Below are 20,440 nucleotides of genomic sequence, written 5' to 3' on the forward strand. Positions count from 1 at the left end.
CTCAGGACGCCGAGGCAGTTGTGGCTTTTGTAACACAAGATAAGGGGGAGGCGGGCACAGGTGGGATTCAGTGAAAAATCCCACCCATGGGCCGTCAAAAAAGGAAACACACAATAAGGCGCTACTCCCTAGTAAATAGTTGAAACAACCGTACCGGATAGTATAATAGTACAAGATAAAGTTAAAATATGGTAAAACCAAGAAATATAATATAGTGTACACTCACTTCACAGGGGGGTAGTCAGCAAATGAAAAATAGGAATAATATAATATAAAAACCTTTTGACCTCAAGCCATAGGGATTTGAACAGCCAATGTGAAAAACGCAGGGTACATACCTTCAGGAGTAGTACATTGTATAACAAGACCAATGGTTATAAGTGGCCCCTACACATGTATCACTCTTGAGTACCTTTTTATAATGTCCACAGGGCTAGGGGACATGTGCAGAATGTGTGGGATGTTTGAACCGGAAGTGAACACTCCACTTCCAGTTCTAAGGTTCACCACCTCATGCTTCGCTTGTGCGTTCCACCGAGGTGCGCCCCACCTCCACATTTCCCTGGTGATATGGTGATGCGTTCCAACTATGGCCTTCTGCTTCACCTCTATAGGATCGCCCTCTTATTCTAATATTAAAAGAAGGCGGTATTCGGAGGGGACTATTCATGTCACCCACTCAGGAGTATATATAGGTATATAGATATACAGTACAGACCAAAAGTTTGGACACACCTTCTCATTCAAAGAATTAACACATGTGGAATTATATACATAGCAAAAAAAATTTGCCCAGAATGTGCCGCTTTTTGCATTTTTACACAACTTACTCCAGTTTTGAACAGTGGATGAGAAAGTGAACGTGGTTAGTTATATTGGGGCTCATGCACACGAACGTGTTTTGTTTCCATGTCCGTTCCGATTTTTTGCGGCCTGAATTCTGAACCATTCACTTCAAAGGGGCTGCAAAAATAACGGAAATTACATGTCCGTATGTCCGTTCAGCAAAAGAATAGAACATGTCCTATTACTGTCCGCATTACAGACAAGGATAGGACTATTGTATTAGGGGCCAGCTGTTCTATTCTGCAAAATACGGAATGCACACAGACGTCATCTGTATTTTTTGCAGATACGTGTTTTGCAGACCGCAAAATACATACGGTCATGTGCACGAGCTCTCAGTAGGTTTCACTCCAGATTTATCACTGAGACTTTTTTTTTTTTAATTTGCAAAAAAGTCGCACTCCAGTGGGGAAGGGGGGGGGGGGGAGTCTTGGCATAAAAAATTGAATAGCATAGACCAGGGATGCTTAACCTGTGACCCTCCAGCTGTTGTAAAACTACTATTCCCAGCGTGCCCTGATAGCTGTAGGCTGTCCAGGCATAATGGAACTTTTTGCAACAGCCGGAGGGCCGCAGGTTGGGCTTTCCTGGCATAGACAGTAACACAGGATGCCAAATGTAACAAACAATGTGTGAAATTTGATAGATTTGGTGCAAAGCTTGCCAACATGGACTCAATCAAAGCTGACTTCAGATATTAGCCTCATGATAAATTCCCCACAATGTGCCTGTGATTTTTGAAAAAGTCAAATAAAGGGGGTCACATATAAAGAACCAGAAAATGACATGAGATTAATAACTCATTTTAACAACATCATTTGATGCTATTGTGCTGCTACATTGAGCAAACAGCTTTCCGGTAAGGTCTCCGGGTTTCCCAAAGAACAAAAATGACAGAACTATGAGCCAAAACTGCAAAGAAAATACAGTACAAAAGATGTTGCATCGACAGTATGTCACACAATTGTTTGGTTGGCTGATCAGTCGCTAACTGACCGCGGTACAATAAACAAATGTGACACTGATGGTGTTGCAAAGAGGGTCAGGAGTGACCAAGAGTTTGTTCTGTCTTGTGTAAAAAAAACTGTAGTCGCAAAATCACTCCAGTAAAAATACTGCAGGAGCATTTATAGACAGAATTGTTAGGTTTAACCATTTTTTTTTATTTATTTTTTTAATTGCAACGTTAGATACATTAGTTGCAAAATACACCAACACAGACGCATGCAAAAATATCACATCGGCAGGGGTCTGACTCCGGGCTGTTTGAAGAGGTAGTGGCACTCATGTGAGCGCTGCTTCTGCTCCAAAATTACCTGTGTAGTCTCCCTTTGTATCGGCGGCACAGAGTAATTCACTTGAATGAGATGAGCAGCGGTCATTACACTGCTCCGCCTCTACAAGAGGGATGACGCGCGGGTAATTATGAAGCGTAAGCACTACTTGCACTGAGCTGGAGGGGATGGGAGTGGTGGTGGCAATGAAGGTGGTTGTAGTCCTCATGCAGCTAATCTCTCTTCCTGGGCCACACATGAAGTTAGTGGAGGGCGCACCCTCTTTTTCCTTGGGGCACGCCTTGGGCTTTTTGGGGGGCTTATGCCTGATGGTTGATGGGATGCCCTTGATATTAGGTAAATGAGCAACAGAGTGCAACTTAGGAGAACAAGAGTAAAGGCCGGCAGGTGGTGGATGTTGGAGTCAATGATCAAGCCCGTTTGGTTATAGTAAATACAGTCTCTCTTTACTGAATAGATGATGGGAGTTATGTTAGAAATGCCAGCAGTAGGCACAGTTCCCAGATACGGCACGGAGTAGACTTTTCTTGAAGGCAACAGAATGGTAGAATTTGTAGCAGCGGCCTCAAGCCTGCCCGGCAGAGTTACTGTTACTGGCAGAGTTGCCCTCTCTTTGGAGGATGTGGAATAGGCTTTGAGAGTTTGGCCATAGCTATTACCGATATGCTGGAAGACCACCAAGAAGACCTGCTTTTCTTCTCGTATCTGTGGGGCCTCGGGTGTCTTCCCAGGCAAAAAGTGTCCAAAAGGTTTTGCTGGGTCACCATAGGGTCTTTCCATACTTTAGCTGGAGCAGTAGGGATTGGCCGTGCAGGACAACTGATGTCCGCATCACATGTGTCCTGGAGATTTTCGGGACCTCAATGGGACACAGTCAGGAGCACACGGTTCAGGCACAATGGGAGTTACAGTAGAAATGCAAGCAGCAGGCACAAAGGATGTATATACTGTAGCCCTTTAATATGCAGCTACTATGAGGATACTTTCCTGTCGGTCACAAAGCCAAATCAAACAGAAAGTACTTAGCGGCTCATAAATGTAAAATAAACATTATGTACCAGAGAGATAAAAGTGGTGGGACATCAGACTGCTGAATCTGCAAAACAGCAAGGACGGCTGTAATGTTCACACTGTGGAAGTGATATCAGAAGTAACAGCCGTAGAAATCCTTCACACGACAGAACAGAGCATTTTCAGAGGAGCTGTCACCTCTCCTGACATGCCTGCTTCAGAAAATACTTGTATTCCCCATGTAATACCAATTCTGGAGCATCTATTCTCAAAACTGGTATTTGTGCCGTTCCTCTGTTATTCCTCCTTAATATTTAGGAATAAATTAATAGCTCAGTATTACCGTTCCCCTTGTCAAAAAGATGTGTCGAATAGATACTTTATGCATTATAACTGCCAAGTGCTGGGACCCTCAGCTATCCCTAGAGCGAAGGGAGAGAAGCGCACACACAAGACGGGCTCCATAGAAGTCTATGGGACAGTCTTGATTCCGTCCTCGGCTGTGAGGAGAGGGAGCGCGATAAGGAGGTACTTTTCTACCCTCGTTCTAGGGATCGGTGGGAATCTCAGTGCTCGGACACCACACATTATTAAACTTTCTATATGTCTCTATGACTTTGGGAACAATTTGTGAGCCTTTATATATTCATAGTTATAGAAGATCTGATAAAAAGATCCCATGATCCCATGAAAAATACAAAGTCACCGAAAATCAAAAATCAAATACATAATAGGGGAACATTTTAAGACCAGCATTTTAAATGTCGGTCTTATTAAGCCCCTGTACTGGTGGTGGATCATCAGCACAGGTCCTTTAGCTTTCTCCACTGATGTTTGCGATACTATACTAGAGCTGGATGCAATGAGTGTAATTAGGGGACTGGGCCTATCCTCCACTGCGGTCCCCCTTTTCACCACGGGCCCCATAGCAGCTGTGTGGTCTGCCTCTATTGGACGTACAACACAGATGGAGAATGCTGAAGGAAAGTCCAGGGTGCCCACATGCCAAGGCAATGTTTCGGGGGACCACCTCCTTTCTTAAGCATGCAGTCAAGTAAAATCAGGATCAGTAGTACGATGCAATAATAATATAATAAAAAATAAAGAAATAAAGAAAGGAAAACTACAGAGATATAAAATGCATTACCTGCACTAGCTGCCACATCAGCAAATGTCCCATCACCTTTATTCTGGAAGAGAAAGTTTGGTCCATTCTCATTGTCACAAAAAATGTCAGACGCTGCGGAGCTGAGGATCGGTCCAATGGTGACTCCACGTCCACCTAAAAAAATAACAGAGATGAAAAACAAATTGTTATAACAAACTAAAGAATGACGAAAAAATGGAAAAAAAAAATAAGTCTTCTTATACTGCATGTCTGCCAGGGGGTGCCATATTGTTTTGACTCCTTCTCCACCCTTCAGTGCTAATACATGGAAGGAGGGGGTTTAGTTATCTTTAAGAAACAACAAACACACAAATAATATTCTAAAAACATACAAAGATCATAAAAATGCCCATAAATAATGGTATAACAATGCACAAACAATGTTATATACAGTGCCTAATTTACAATTATAGAACATGCCCACAACTTTGAAGATGTTTTTGTTTTTTGTTTTTATCACGAAGCAAACAACAAACTTTGTAGATCCACCTTTTGCGGCAATCACAGCACCAAGTCTCTTTAAATAAGTCTCTATGAGCTTGCTACATCTTACCACTGGGATTTTTGCCCATTCCTCCTTGCAGAACTGCTCCAGCTCCTTCAGGTTGGATGTTTGCACTTGTGAACAGCAATCTTTAAGTCTGACCACAGATTTTCTATTGGATTGAGATCTGGGCTTTGACTAGGCCATTCCAACACATTCATATGTTTTCTCTTAAACCACTCAAGTATTGCTCTAGCCGTGTGTTTGGGGGCATTGAACCTCTATCCTAGCCTCAAATCACGGACAGAGTGGTACAGGTTTTGCTCAAGAATATCCCTATATTTAGCACCATCCATCTTTCCCTCAACCCTGACCAGTTTTCCAGCCCCGGCTGCTGAAAAACATCCCCCAGCATTGGTGTTCTTTGGGTGATGTGTTGGGTTTGCGCCAGACATAGCGTTTTTCTTTGATGGCTGAAAAGTTAAATTTTTGTCTCATCAGACCTGAGCACCTTCCTCCATACATTTTGGGCGTCTCCCACATGCCTTTTCGCAAACGCAGAACGTGCCTTTTTGTTTTTTGCTGAAAGTAATGGCTTTCTTCTGGCCAGTCTGCCATAAAGCCCAACTCTATGGAGCGTACAGCTTATTGTCGTCCTATGTACAGATACTCCAGTCTTTGCTGTGGAACTCTGCAGCTCCTCCAGGGTTACCTTAGGTCTCTGTGCTGCCTCTCTGATTAATGCCCTCCTTGCCCGGTCCGTGAGTTTTGGTGGGAGGCCGTCTCTTGGCAGGTTTGCTGTTGTGCCATGTTCTTTCCATTTGGTTATGATAGATTTGATGGTGCTCCTGGGGATCATCAAAGATTTGGATGTTTTTTTATAACCTAACCCTGACTTGTACTTCTCAACAACATTGTCCCTTACTTGTTTGGAGAGTTCCTTGGTCTTCATGGCAGTGTTTGGTTAGTGATGCCTCTTGCTTAGGTGTTGCAGCCTCTGGGGCCTTTCAAAAAAGGTGTGCATATGTAATGACAGATCATGTGACACTTAGATTGCACACAGGTGACATAATTTCACTAATTATGTGACTCCTGAAGGTGTTTGGTTGCACCAGAGCTTTTTATGGGCTTCCTAACAAAACGGGTGAATGCATACGCACATGCCAATTTTCTGTTTTCTATTTCTAAACAATAGTTATATTTATATATTTTTCTCATTTCACTTCACCAACTTAGACTATTGTGTTCTGATCCATCACATAAAATTCAGATTAACAAAACATTGAACTTAAGGCTGTAATGTAACAAAACATGAAAAAAGTCAAGGGGGTGAATACTTTTGCAATACACTGTAAATATAATATTATAAAAATACAAAATATTTGAAAAAAATACCTAAATATTTGAAAAATATTGTACTTAAAGGGAGTCTGTCACCTTCAAAATCTGTTTCAAAGTAAACCAACCACCATGTAGGATGGGGGTCCCAAATCATAACCATTCCTTTCATGTGAAAATCCACTCCTCTCATCCTGAGAAATGCTTCTTACTTTATGCAAATAAGGTTTTCAGTGCACTGAGGGCAGGGCCGCCCTATTTGCTACACCATTTGGTGCCCAGGGCCTCCACCTCTAGCTTGTTTGACAGTCTCTGACATTTTAGAGTTAGTAGCTATGATGCAGAGAAAGCCAGGTGCATTGAACAGAGGGTCAAAGCCCATGGTGCACTGAAAACATTATTTGCATGAAAATAAAACAAGGGACTATATACTATAATTCTGAAACGTTTCTGCCGGGATTTGAACTCACAACCTTCTACATTAGAGCCAATAACCTTAATCACTACGCTATACAGCTACATGTTAACCTGCAATGAAATATAAAATGATACTTCTGCTTTATAGGAATATTTACTACATGACAAACTACTTTGAGGTTTTTCTGACACAGTTTATCATTCAGCTTTATAGCTGAGTGGTTAAGGTTCTTGCCTGTAATGTAGAAGGTTGCGAGTTCAAATCCTGGCAGAAACTTTTAGAAATAGAGGCTAAATTAGATTTAAATACACTGGGGTCTCCCCAAGCACTGACTCCATATATGGACATAGCTATATATGGAGTCAGAGCAGGGACTCCTAAGCCGCGGACTTACACTGGTGGATTTCCTCACTGTATAGCGATCTTCTGCATAAACCTCAGTGGGACTCGGCACCCTCCCCTCCTCAGAGCAGGGGGTGCCTGGTTTAATGGTTGGTTTCTCCCATTGACTTTCATTGTGCTCGGGTGCTCTACAGAGCACCCGAGCATTCCAAAGTGTCCTACTCGAGCACCCGAGCACTTTGGTGCTCGATCAACACTACTATGAAACTACACTGCCTGTCCCAAAAAAAAGTCGCTACCTGGATTTAACTAAGCAAATAGTTCTGAGCCTCCTATTGGATAATTACTGCATGGGAGATTATCTTTCAGCTGTCAAAAAGTTATTTAACCCCAACTGGTGCAATGAGTTGCTTCTCATTTCTTAAACAACCAAGTTGAAAGACACATCTCGTGGTAAAGATGTTAGTCTGTTTGAGAAGGGTCAAATTATTGGCATGCATCAAGCAGAGAAAACATCTAAGGAGATTGCAGAAACTCCACACATGGATTGGCCACCACAGAGTCCAGACCTTAACCCCATTGAGAATCTTTGGGATGTGCTGGAGAAGGCTTTGCGCAGCGGTCAGACTCTACCATCATCAATGCAAGGTCGTGATGAAAAATTAATGCAACACTGGAAATAAATCTTGTGACATTGCAGAAGCTTATCAAAACAATGCCACAGCGAATGCGTGCCTTAATCAAAGATAAAGGCGGTCCAACGAAATATTACAGTGTGTGACCTTTTTTTTGTGGTGACTTTTTTTTCGGGCCGGGCAATGTATGTAAGCATTTCTCAGGATTAGAAGACTTGGCAAGAGAGAAAGCAAAGAGGATAATGTGGGTATCATTCCCCTGACAATTTTTGTTTTTTACGTTAAAAAGTATTGCAAATTCGTAATTGCCATTATGATTTTTTGTGTCCTTTTTATCTTGGTACCTCTGATGGGGCTGGACGCCTGCTGGTGCGCATTAAACTGATGAACCCAGTCATCTTGATACTGAATCATATTCTACTTCATGTATTTCTGTATCAACCAGCCCCACCTCTTGGCTTCACTTTTTCTCTCCTCTTTTTCTGTTGGTGGAAGGGGGGATAAGTGTAGCTAGTGATTAGCTCTGTTAAGCACTCTCTATGTGTACCCCCTAATGAACCAAAAGATTGGGGGAAACGCGTCGGGGTGACAGGGTACTTAGTGGTTTGTTAGGGCGTATTAGGGCAATCTAGGGCAGCTACGCGGACGGAGGATCACCACCTTTGGTGATGCCTTCAGGCTGAGGACCAACCAGGATCATCATAGGGAAAGGAATTTCCTCATATGGTTGTTTCCTTGCATACACCTACTCCTGGGCCCTTGATTGATCTGAATAAGGGTATTTTTGTGTATTGTTTAGTTACATCTGACCACTTAGGGTCATTTTAGAGATATATATTAAAGCTTATGTTTTAGGGTTCCACTACTTTTTTTCAATTATTGCCATTATGATTTTTTTTGTTGCAACTGGCATTTTTATGCTGCCCTCTCCAGTTTACAAAAAAAAAAAATTAGCGTTACAATGTTTTTTTAGCTAAAAGTTTATACATTTAGAAATAAAAAGTATTCCTCCAGTTAACAATAGAAGAATATTCTAGGAACTGTTTACTATAGCAATGTCTAACTGGGTGGTGCCATGTGGCCCTCATATGCCTGGTGTGCTAGGGAAAGGGAAATTCATATCGTTCAAATGCCTACTGTATGTATATACAGTACAGACCAAAAGTTTGGACACACCTTCTCATTCAAAGAGTTTTCTTTATTTTCATGACTATGAAAATTGTAGATTCACACTGAAGGCATCAAAACTATGAATTAACACATGTGGAATTATATACATAGCAAAAAAGTGTAAAACAACTGAAAATATGTCATATTCTAGGTTCTTCAAAGTAGCCACCTTTTGCTTTGAATACTGCTTTGCACAGTCTTAGCATTCTCTTGATGAGCTTCAAGAGGTAGTCACCTGAAATGGTTTTCACTTCACAGGTGTGCCCTGTCAGGTTTAATAAGTGGGATTTCTTGCCTTATAAATGGGGTTGGGACCATCAGTTGCGTTGTGGGGAAGTCAGGTGGATACACAGCTGATAGTCCTACTGAATAGACTGTTAGAATTTGTATTATGGCAAGAAAAAAGCAGCTAAGTAAAGAAAAACGAGTGGCCATCATTACTTTAAGAAATGAAGGTCAGTCAGTCCGAAATATTGGGAAAACTTTGAAAGTGTCCCCAAGTGCAGTCACAAAAACCATCAATCGCTACAAGGAAACAGACTCACATGCGGACCGCCCCAGGAAAGGAAGACCAAGAGTCACCTCTGCTGCGGAGGATAAGTTCATCCGAGTCACCAGCCTCAGAAATCGCAGGTTACCAGCAGCTCAGATTAGAGACCAGGTCAATGCCACACAGAGTTCTAGCAGCAGACACATCTCTAAAACAACTGTTAAGAGGAGACTGTTTGAATCAGGCCTTCATGGTAGAATATCTGCTAGGAAACCACTGCTAAGGACAGGCAACAAGCAGAAGAGACTTGTTTGGGCTAAGAACACAAGGAATGGACATTAGACCAGTGGAAATCTGTGCTTTGGTCTGATGAGTCCAAATTTGAGATCTTTGGTTCCAACCACCGTGTCTTTGTGCGACGCAGAAAAGGTTAACGGATGGACTCTACATGCCTGGTTCCCACCGTGAAGCATGGAGGAGGAGGTGTGATGGTGTGGGGGTGCTTTGCTGGTGACACTGTTGGGGATTTATTCAAAATTGAAGGCATACTGAACCAGCATGGCTACCACAGCATCTTGCAGCGGCATGCTATTCCATCCGGTTTGCGTTTAGTTGGACCATCATTTATTTTTCAACAGGACAATGACCCCAAACACACCTCCAGGCTGTGTAAGGGCTATTTGACCATGAAGGAGAGTGATGGGGTGCTGCGCCAGATGACCTGGCCTCCACAGTCACCGGACCTGAACCCAATCGAGATGGTTTGGGGTGAGCTGGACCGCAGAGTGAAGGCAAAAGGGCCAACAAGTGCTAAGCATCTCTGGGAACTCCTTCAAGACTGTTGGAAGACCATTTCAGGTGACTACCTCTTGAAGCTCATCAAGAGAATGCCAAGAGTGTGCAAAGCAGTAATCAAAGCAAAAGGTGGCTACTTTGAAGAACCTAGAATATGACATATTTTCAGTTGTTTCACACTTATTTGTTATGTATATAATTCCACATGTGTTAATTAATAGTTTTGATGCCTTCAGTGTGAATCTACAATTTTCATAGTCATGAAAATAAAGAAAACTCTTTGAATGAGAAGGTGTGTCCAAACTTTTGGTCTGTACTGTATGCCTGTGATCTGTGTCTCCTCCATATCCATATTTGGATCCTTTTCTTCCCTTTGAACAAACCTGTAGCTGTGTTACATGTGATGATGTGTGGTCCTTCGATAGAGTAAAGAAGAGCCTTATTTAGGCTGAGCACCAATTGTTGAGTTGAGCTCCATTCATTGGGTTAAGCACTACTCGTTGGGTAGAGCAGCACTTATTGAGTTGAGTTTAACTTGTTGAGATGAGTACCCCTCATTGGTTTAAGTGCCACTTGTATATTTCAGGACCCCTATTTAGATTGAGCTCCACTCGTTAGAATGAGCATCACTCACAGGGTTGAGCACTGCTCCTTAGGATGAGCACTACTCGTTGGGTTAAGCGCCACTTGTTGACTTGAGGACCACTTATTGGGTTGAGCACTACTCAGTGGGTTAAATTTCCTCTTGTTGGGTAGGGCACCACTATTTTAATACTATCTGCTTTGCTAGTTACAGTTTACCTTGGTAGAGCCATGCCTTAAACTACCTTATCACAAGCAGCATCGGACTGAGGTCCTGGGGGGCCATCCTTCCTCTATACAGAGAAGCCACTTGTGTCAGTGATTCTTCTCTTTTCTCAAACAACATCTTTGTTGTAGTATTGGTTTTTATCCATTGTGCCATTTTGTTCTGTTGGGTGTCCTTTCCCTGCAGACAAGCAGATCTTGGGATATTTACTTCTCTTTTATCTTTTATTGCCCATGCTGCTCATCCCCGAGTGTAAGCATCCTTGGTGTCAGAATTTGTCATCATGGTAGAACATATTGTCAGGAATGGTTGAAGGCGTACCTTGAAATTGCTGGCTAATGCGGTACTTCTCTTCTTTTATAGACTGTAAACGTATCCAAAATTTCTCCTCCCTTAAGAAAGAATATTGGCTTGATTCACTGAATATGAATTAAAGGGGTATTCTCTTCTTGTCACCTTATCTTCTTTAGTAACTACTTGCATTCCCCATGTGATAACAATTCTGTAGCATTTATTCTCTATATTGTGCCGCTACTTTTCACACAGGCAGCCCACATTTTCTGTTTCAATAGTTTTTATTGAGTTTTTCATTTCAAACTGTTAAGAAAGTACATTACAGTTTGATTTGTTACAGTGTCAAGCAGAATACCATTATAATCAGGTAATCAAAGTAGAATATAAGTTCCTATATAATACAATTATTCAGATAACATTCCTTATTTTATGTAAGTCATCATCCTATTCTTTATTGTGCTTCAATGAAGCAACCTTCTATTGAGTGCTTGCTTTGTGTGGCCAAAAAGGTTTTGTGTACTGTATGTAAAGTGTAGAAGAAGAAATTAACTGGTAGATGAGGATAGAGATAAAATAATCAAAAAAAGATAGATAACTAGAGAGAACTCAGAAAACCTATTTAGGTCTCATGCAAAGGGAAAAATGTACATCACAACCTAATTTAGCCGTCTGATGATTAAATGGACCTTTTTATCCGGCCCGCAGAGCTGTCTGGAAGCAGCAGGAGTGGAGATGAGCGCTTCCATATCCATCTGTATCGCCGTTCTCAGGACAGCGATACAGATGAATGGTGCGGAGAAGGAGGGGAGAGGCGTCTCCCTTGCCCGTTCCTCTGATAGGCTACAGGCCTAGTGTCTGTAGCTTATCAGAGGCCGGTGCAGGCGGTGCGATGACGTCATTGCGCCGCCTGAGCCGTACAGAGCGGGACGTATGCCGAAAGAGGCCTGCATCGCATCACTGACAGCAGCATAAGGTATGTGTTTATTTTTTTTATTATTTATAGTATACTGTGGCAACAAGGGGGGTGGGGCCCTATATACTGGCACAATATGGATTGGTACTATGGAGAAGAGGGGAAGCACTATGGGGGCCACTATGGAGAAGAGGGGAAGCACTATGGGGGCCCTATATACTGCCAAAATATGGGGAGGCACTATGGAGAAGAGGGGGAAGTCAAATGGGGCCACAGTAGGAAAAGGGGAAGCACTATGGGGGCCCTATACACTGGCACAGCATGGGGGGGCACTATGGAGAAGAGGGGAAGCACTATGGGGGCCCTATATACTGGCACAACATGGGGGGCACTATGGAGAAGAGGGGAAGCACTATGGGGGCCCTATATACTGGCACAGCATGGGGGGCACTATGGATAAGAGGGGAAACACTATGGGGGCCCTATATACTGGCACATTATCATTATCTATTCTGTGAATTGCAACAACAAAGCAAACTCCAGACTTTTATGCCTTAGCAAAAAAGGGAGACCAACAACACTGTTCCCACTAAAATTGAAGGTGAGTTATACATACTATGTTATGAAAGAAATACATTGCATAAAAGTTTTCTACAATTACTATTGTTATGCTTTTCTACCTTGAATTAAACTAAACCTTTAATGTTACGAAATTTAAATTTAATTTATATTAATTCACAAAAACGCCAAATCCATCTACTCTTGGTCCGGCCCCCGGGTCTAATATATAAACCCATCGTGGCCCACCAGTCAAAACGTTTGTCCACCTCTGGTGTAGACCACGGTGTCCAATTTTTGGTGTATTTATTAAGTGTATTGTTGCTTCTGTCAATTCTTTTTTCAAAGCTACAATTGACATTTACCTTCCTTATTATTTGAGACATGTGAGAAGTTGATGAGGATTTCCAATTTTGCCTTATACATTGGATAGAGGCTGTTGAAATATGACAGAGAACAGTCCAATGTCAAGTCTTAACAAAAAATTTGTCAGTGTAAATGGATTGATGTTAAGTGAAGAGTGGATTATAAGGTCATTTTCTTTCCAGAAACCTGTAATAATTGGGCATTCCCAAAACATAGGTAGTAACAACCCACATTTTCACACAGGCAGCCCCCCTAATATGAGCATCGGAGCAGTTCTACACTGCCCTGCTCTAAATCGAGAAGGACAAAGGCTTTTTTAGGAGAGCCAGTGAAGTACTGGGTTCTCCATAGGGACTGCTAGACGGATATAGATTCTTCATGCCCAAGAGACTCTTCACAGGATCCAATGCCTCTTTGTGTAGCAATTCAGATTTGGTATCTGACTTGGTGGCCTGGAAGGTCTGGATGGAGGACACTACTGAGTAGTATTCCTATGCTGTATAGTTTTCCTATGATTACACAGTGGACTCTTTTGTTGGAGCTACTTTTCGACGTCCTAGTGTAATAACACCTGACCTAGACAGATTTATATCAACTTTCAAGAACACACTGATTCCCCAACAAGTGGTGCCAAATGGTAACCTCGGCTAGATCTATACAGTCATGTGAAAAAATTAGGACACCCTTTGAAAGCATGTGGTTTTTTGTAACATTTTTAATAAAAGGTTATTTCATCTCCGTTTCAACAATACAGAGAGATTAAAGTAATCCAACTAAACAAAGAAAACTGAAGAAAAGTCTTTTCAAGATCTTCTGTAAATGTCATTCTACAAAAATGCCTATTCTAACTGAGGAAAAAGATAGGACACCCTCACATGTATTCCCTCTTAAATTGGCTCAGATCTCACACAGGTATATCACACCAGGTGCACATAATTAGTAGATCGTTACTCTGCATGTTGAATGAGGCTTGCCCTATTTAAACCTCAGACATTTAGTTTGGTGTGCTCCTGACTGTTGAAGTGAGAGTGAGCACCATGGTGAGAGCAAAAGAGCTGTCAGAGGACTTCAGAAAAAAGATTGTTAGCAGCCTATGAGTCTGGGAAGGGATTTAAAAAGATCTCAAAAGATTTTGAAATCAGCCATTCCACTGTCCGGAAGATAGTCTACAAGTGGAGGGCTTTCAAAACAACTGCCAACATGCCCAGGACTGGTCGCCCCAGCAAGTTCACCCCAAGAGCAGACCGCAAGATGCTTAAAGAGGTCTCCAAAAACCCTAAAGTGTCATCTCGAGAACTACAGCAGGCTCTGGCTACTGTTGATGTAGAAGTACATGCCTCTACAATCAGAAAGAGACTGTACAAGTTTAACTTGCATGGGAGGTGTGCAAGGAGGAAACCTTTGCTTTCCAAGAGAAACATCGAGGCCAGACTGACATTTGCCAGTGATAAAGTTGACAAAGACCAGGACTTCTGGAATAATGTTCTTTGGACAGATGAGTCCAAAATTGAATTATTTGGACACAACAGCAGAGGACATGTTTGGCGTAAACCAAACACAGCATTCCAAGAAAAGAACCTCATACCAACTGTGAAGCATGGAGGTGGAAGTGTCATGGTTTGGGGCTGCTTTGCTGCAGCAGGACCTGGTCAGCTCACCATCATAGAATCCACGATGAATTCTACTGTGTATCAGAAGGTGCTTGAAGAACATGTGAGACCATCAGTTAGAAAATTAAAGCTGAAGCGGAACTGGACCATGCAACATGACAATGACCCAAAACATACTAGTAAATCAACCAAAGATTGGCTGAAAAAGAAGAAATGGAGAGTCCTGGAATGGCCAAGTCAAAGTCCAGATTTGAATCCCATTGAGATGCTGTGGGGTGACTTGAAAAGGGCTGTACGTGCAAGAAACCCCTCAAACATCTCACAGCTGAAAAAGTTCTGCATTGAGGAGTGGGGTAAAATTTCCTCAGACCGATGTCGAAGACTGGTAGATGGCTACAAGAACCGTCTCACTGCAGTTATTTCAGCCAAAGGAGGTAACACTCGCTATTAGGGGCAAGGGTGTCCTATCTTTTTCCTCAGTTAGAATAGGCATTTTTGTAGAATGACATTTACAGAAGATCTTGAAAAGACTTTTCTTCAGTTTTCTTTGTTTAGTCGGATTACTTTAATCTCTCTGTATTGTTGAAACGGAGATGAAATAACCTTTTATTAAAAATGTTACAAAAAACCACATACTTTTAAAGGGTGTCCTAATTTTTTCACATGACTGTATATGCTGCATATTTTGGGACCAGATGAAAGGAGACAAAACCCTATGGGCAGAACATTTGATGTAAATAGGTGACATGTGTGGCTAACAGGATTTTCCTGAGGAACAACATCTAAAAATGCAAAAAAAAAAAGTTTAAAAATAAATAAAAATACAAGTAAAAGATCCAAAGACCACCTTCTTTGGGAAGACCCCTTATCCGGAAGAGATTTCCCCTGACAGATTTTTATTATGCATGCTGACCATCTTTTTTTAGAAGACCTCACTCGTAGAAGAACACTTTGCAATGCAATTTATGGTGATCATTTCAAAGAGGTTATACAATATTTACAGACATGGCCATCCTTAGCTTACCTTGAATTTGGTTAAAGGGGTTGTCCAGGAATGGATAATGATGACCTATCCTCAGGATAGGTCATCATTAGGTTGAGCAAATCGAGCTTCGGATCGTAGATCCGAAGTTGATTTGTTCAAAAACTTTGTTTTATTGCTGTCCGGAGACCTTTCTTCATACAGCATTAAAAGTATGTGCTGCGCAGATGCAAAATTCGTAAAGTCCGAAGACGCGCAAGACTTAAGTGAATACCTTTGGGCTTTGATTTGAGCAACTGGGCCGTTACATCTAGAGGATTAGTTCTCTCTGCAGCTGTTGCAACCTCTGCACTTTGACAGGGCTAGGCAGTGTAAACATGAGAGAGCGGAGCCTCTAGGTGTAACGGCAACTCCCCCATTGCTCCTAGAGGCTCATTTGCATATAATAAAACATCATTTTTTCTCAGCAATGCGGACACATATGACAATGGGACCAACACAGATGCCTTCAGCTTACAAGTGCACATGTAACAGGTCAGCCAGTGTCATAGGTACAAAACTGCTGACAGATGCCCTTTAAAGCTGGTCATCTTGCGTCACATATCTCAAGATACATTCTGCCAAGAGGAAAGGTATGTCACATGTGTATCTAACCGATTGCTCTATGCTCCTCTGCAACCAGTGTGCCCTGTCCGTTGCCTCTTTCCTCATTCCTCACCTTGTCCACAACACCTGACTATGGTAGCCAATTACCAATTGGCGGTGCAGGCAGATGGACCTCCACACAAGGAGAACCAAGCAAGTTGAATAATCAGCTCTTTTGGCACATACAATTTTTTTTTTATATCATTATAGGTACAAGTAAAAACTTTTCAAACTGCTATGTCTTGTCTGGAAAGATTTGGCCACTACTGGGATGTGGCCGCCATGGACAGTGCTAGCACCTGTACTGCTGCCCCTTCACCTCTCTATGATCTAGCCCTGGCTTATTGGACACAACTCCCAAAAATTACAGAACCTGATCTACCATTGTGTATGTTTGGCTTGGTTTTATTATAACATCATCAGATGATCCTCCTATCTTCGAATGGGCTACTCCAACCTTGTGTACATTAGCACAAAAGGCTGGTGGCCATTTTGGGGGACTCGTACCCCTTTAAACTTTAATCAGAGCATCTAAAAATTGACTGCCCATTCATAAACTCCCAAAAAAAAAAAGTCAACACCGAAGTAAGAAAATGATTCATTAATATAATTAACAAAACTAATGAATATTTTTTTTCTTGGCGATCCAATGATACCAAGTGTCAAGCAATATTGATATAGCCCATCATAAAGCGTAAGTTATAGTCGTATATCTGATTATTGGAACATCAATAACCCCGGCGAAACAACATAAGTATGCCGGCACACAAAGCCAAGACATCTATCTTCCGCCTTTGACATGTTTCCCATTCCGGGAGAATTTCTAAATCTAATTTGCTGATTGCAATTGGTTAACGTCTCAAGCTGTTCATAACACGCAATTAACTGTAACCATGGCAACGTTGTTTCTAATTAATGACAGTGGATAAATCAGCAGACAATGGAACCATAACAGAGAAATTACTTAAAATCTATTAATCTGATCGCTGGTGCCAAGTCGTTGAAGGATGGGCTTTTGCGTTCGATTACCGTGCTATCAATTCTAGGCTGATATTGCGCTAGGCGTTCGACGACGGAATATAACTTTTTGGCCGGTTTGTGAATAATTAGCAGACCAGGATATTCTTGAGGTGATTGAGTGCTCACAATGGGCAATCAGGGAAAAGCGGTATTGGCCATTGGAGTAACGCGGTTGCCATTTCCATGGATGCATTGTCAACTAATCACACAAATGCGTGAAAAACTGGAATTAATATCAGCGCTTGGCAAGAGAGTAAAAATGAGCCGAATGTTTCTCTAATGTCGTATTAAAATGAAATATTGGGTTGCAGGAGCCGTAAATCCAAAAGCACAGTTGTCTGAAACTCTAAACTGAAGGAAGAGGCGTATATGTTCTGGGGGGAAAAAAAATTAAAATGACAAAATCTTTACCGCAATTAACTTTATCCATGAGACCCGTCTGATGCATTGGGTTTTACTATACTGTCCAAACACATTTATACAAGTCGTTATGAACCACCTAATGAATGGCTATTAACTAGGACGACATTGTGGACTTAAAGGGGTTGTACTGGATTAGAAAAACATGGCTGCTTTCTAGAGATCAGTGGGGTTGGACCTCATAAAAACTCCTTCAACCCATTCCCGACTGCCCATTGACTATGTACATCCTATCTGCAGATACCCATAGCACGTATATAAACGGACAGGCAGCCCTTTAATCCTGGCGCTGTTCAGCACTGGCATTAAAGCTCCTGCAGTCTAGCAGGAGCAGGTCGGGTCCCGGCTGTCAGACACAGCATGGACCCTGAGAAGAAGAAGACAGGGGCAGGTTTATAACCACTCTTGCCTTCTCTAGTGCTGGCAGGAGAATGCTGCACCAGCGCAGGTAGCGAGAGCAGGAAGCAGCCAAGCTGCTTCCTCTATTGGTCCTGCTGGTCATGTGACCGCCGAGTGTCTCAGGACAAGAGCAGAGCTGCAGGGTCTAAGCAGACCCTAATCAGCTGTGCCTGTGTGTAATGCCCCCACAGGGGGGTGTTTTCCCCTATAAAGGGGGCTCCTGTGGCAGCCCCAGTTACAGTGGAAACAGTATGAATTATAAAAGGTCTTTTAATGACCTCTTGGGGGACATATTATGTGGAAAAAATAAATTTAAATATAAGTTTAAATAAATAAAAAATAAGAAATTTGGTCTCTAACGGAAACCGTCGCCATAGTTTTTCCTATTCACTCAAACCTATACATGTTACATATGAAAACGATCGTCACAAAATAGGGAACTAATTACAATAATACATTTTTGTGTCAGTTTTTATATTTAGGAAGGAAAAAGCTATAATAAAAAAAAAAATACTTTTTAATAAGAAGAGACCACGGCACGGAGGTAAGGCCTGTGGCTTTCTCACACCAAGTGTACATACCAAGCACAGCGCTGTACATTGGATAGTGGCTGTGCCTGGTATTGCAGCCCAAGTTCATTCACTTGAGCTGGAATTGCGTATATAGGCCATGTGACCAATGAATGTGATGTCACTGGCCTAGGAGGAGGAGGCTGCAGCGCGCACCAGAGAGCAGCAAGCTCTTCAAATTGGATCTGCAGGAGTGCCGGGATTCGGATCCCCACCAATCAGATATAGATGACCTATCTTGAGGATATGTCGTAAATATTCTGCGCCCAGTAAACCTCTTTTAAAGACAATGTCCTTCTTTCTTCTTACTCCAGGTCAGTCCTTGCGTGTTCTTACTCTGAAGTGTTTGAATTGCCTAAACAAGAAGTCCTAAGACAAGTCTGAGCAGCTGGGAGAGGCACTGTATTGTATAGCAGATAAGATTTCCTTCGACCACGGGAGTAACCACAGTACAACTGTAATGAAATGGTTGTCACCTGGGAAGGAAGTCAAGGGTTTGCTAGGCAAACTAAGTTAAAAAAGAAACTTAAAGGGGAAAAGTCATCTACATATGTCCTACAAAGGAATACAAACGGATTCTTTACTTGGTAAAGTAAAATAATACTTCTGTTCCAACTGATGACTGATCGGTTGCCAATCATAAGTAATAAGGACTTCGGCTCATAGTTCGGCACTATGCCTTGGAATTCATGTCAACTCTTCCTATACCCGGAGAACAGCCAGGTTTCCATTCCAGATAAAGACCATTCCTTTGTAAAGGGGTTGTTTTTACCAAGACAATCCTGTTCATATGTCCAAGGTAGATCCTCTGTTAGGCACTCCCCATCTATGGGACAGACCTGGTAGACACTGCTCCTCCATGCATCCCCTGGATGCACTAAATGCAGCAACTAAATGCTGGGAGCTAGAGAAGATCCGCGGTTAAAAATCCCAGTTTTGCTAGATCAAATGTGGCAATGTTGACTTGCTAAATGTTGCATTAAGGCCTTATTCACACATCACTGTTCCACGTACGTGTTCTCCACGGACAGCACACGTCCCTATTCATTTTAATGTGTGTATTCACACATCCCTGTTTTAGCACGGACCGTGGGTCCGTCGTTTTAGCATGGATGCATGCTCTATTTTGTCCATCACACCCATTATAGTCTATGGGTCAGTGAAAGCCACGGATGCCACCTGTGTTTCACGGATCATTAGCAAGAGATACTTTGAAAATTATTTTTCTGTTGTACAGGGTCAGTGAAACATGGATGACACCCGGACAGCAAAAAACAGACACACGGATCAAACACGGATCCTTCACGGAGGCATCACTGACCACCTTCTCACGGATTTGAGCACGGACACAGATGTCTGAATGAGACTTAAAGAGAACCTGTCATGTGGATATTTGATTATAATCTAACTAATTATATACAATCATTAACTACTAAAAAGTGCCTTAGATGTATTAACTTACTGGTGTGACAGATGGTTACCTCAGCTGATTTGAGTCCAGCGTGATGTGAGTCCAGCGTTTTTTTTTATTCAGAGCTATAGCCACTCCCCTGCCCACCTGCTGCTGATTCATATGGAAAATAACTGTCAATCAGCAGCAGGTAGGCGGGGAGAGTCAGGAGCTCATGAATATTCATGACTCATCATTATGAGCTGGAGCTTTTCAATACAAGATGTTGGCAGATTGACTGGGTCAATTAAAGAAAGTGACCCAGCATTTTGCTAAGAGAATCAGTCACTTATTTATGTTGCCCTTAGTTAGGACACCATAAAACTGGTGACAGGTTCTCTTTAACCACCTCCCGACCGCCTAACGCGCCGATGCGTCCGGGAGGTGGTTGATTTATTCCTCCTGGACGCATCG

General features: G+C 42.2%; 1 protein-coding gene across 1 annotated transcript in view; it reads right to left on the reverse strand.

Moving 5' to 3' along the window:
• Positions 1 to 20,440, reverse strand: part of CRTAC1 (cartilage acidic protein 1) — a 256,614-nt gene that overhangs the window by 197,672 nt on the left and 38,502 nt on the right. Inside the window, exon 3 of the mRNA XM_044299707.1 lies at positions 4,300 to 4,434. Within this exon, the coding sequence (XP_044155642.1) occupies positions 4,300 to 4,434 (135 nt within the window). The remainder of the gene's footprint in view (positions 1 to 4,299; positions 4,435 to 20,440) is intronic.

The sequence above is a fragment of the Bufo gargarizans genome, chromosome 6 (genome assembly GCF_014858855.1).
Source record: "Bufo gargarizans isolate SCDJY-AF-19 chromosome 6, ASM1485885v1, whole genome shotgun sequence".
NCBI lineage: Eukaryota > Metazoa > Chordata > Amphibia > Anura > Bufonidae > Bufo > Bufo gargarizans.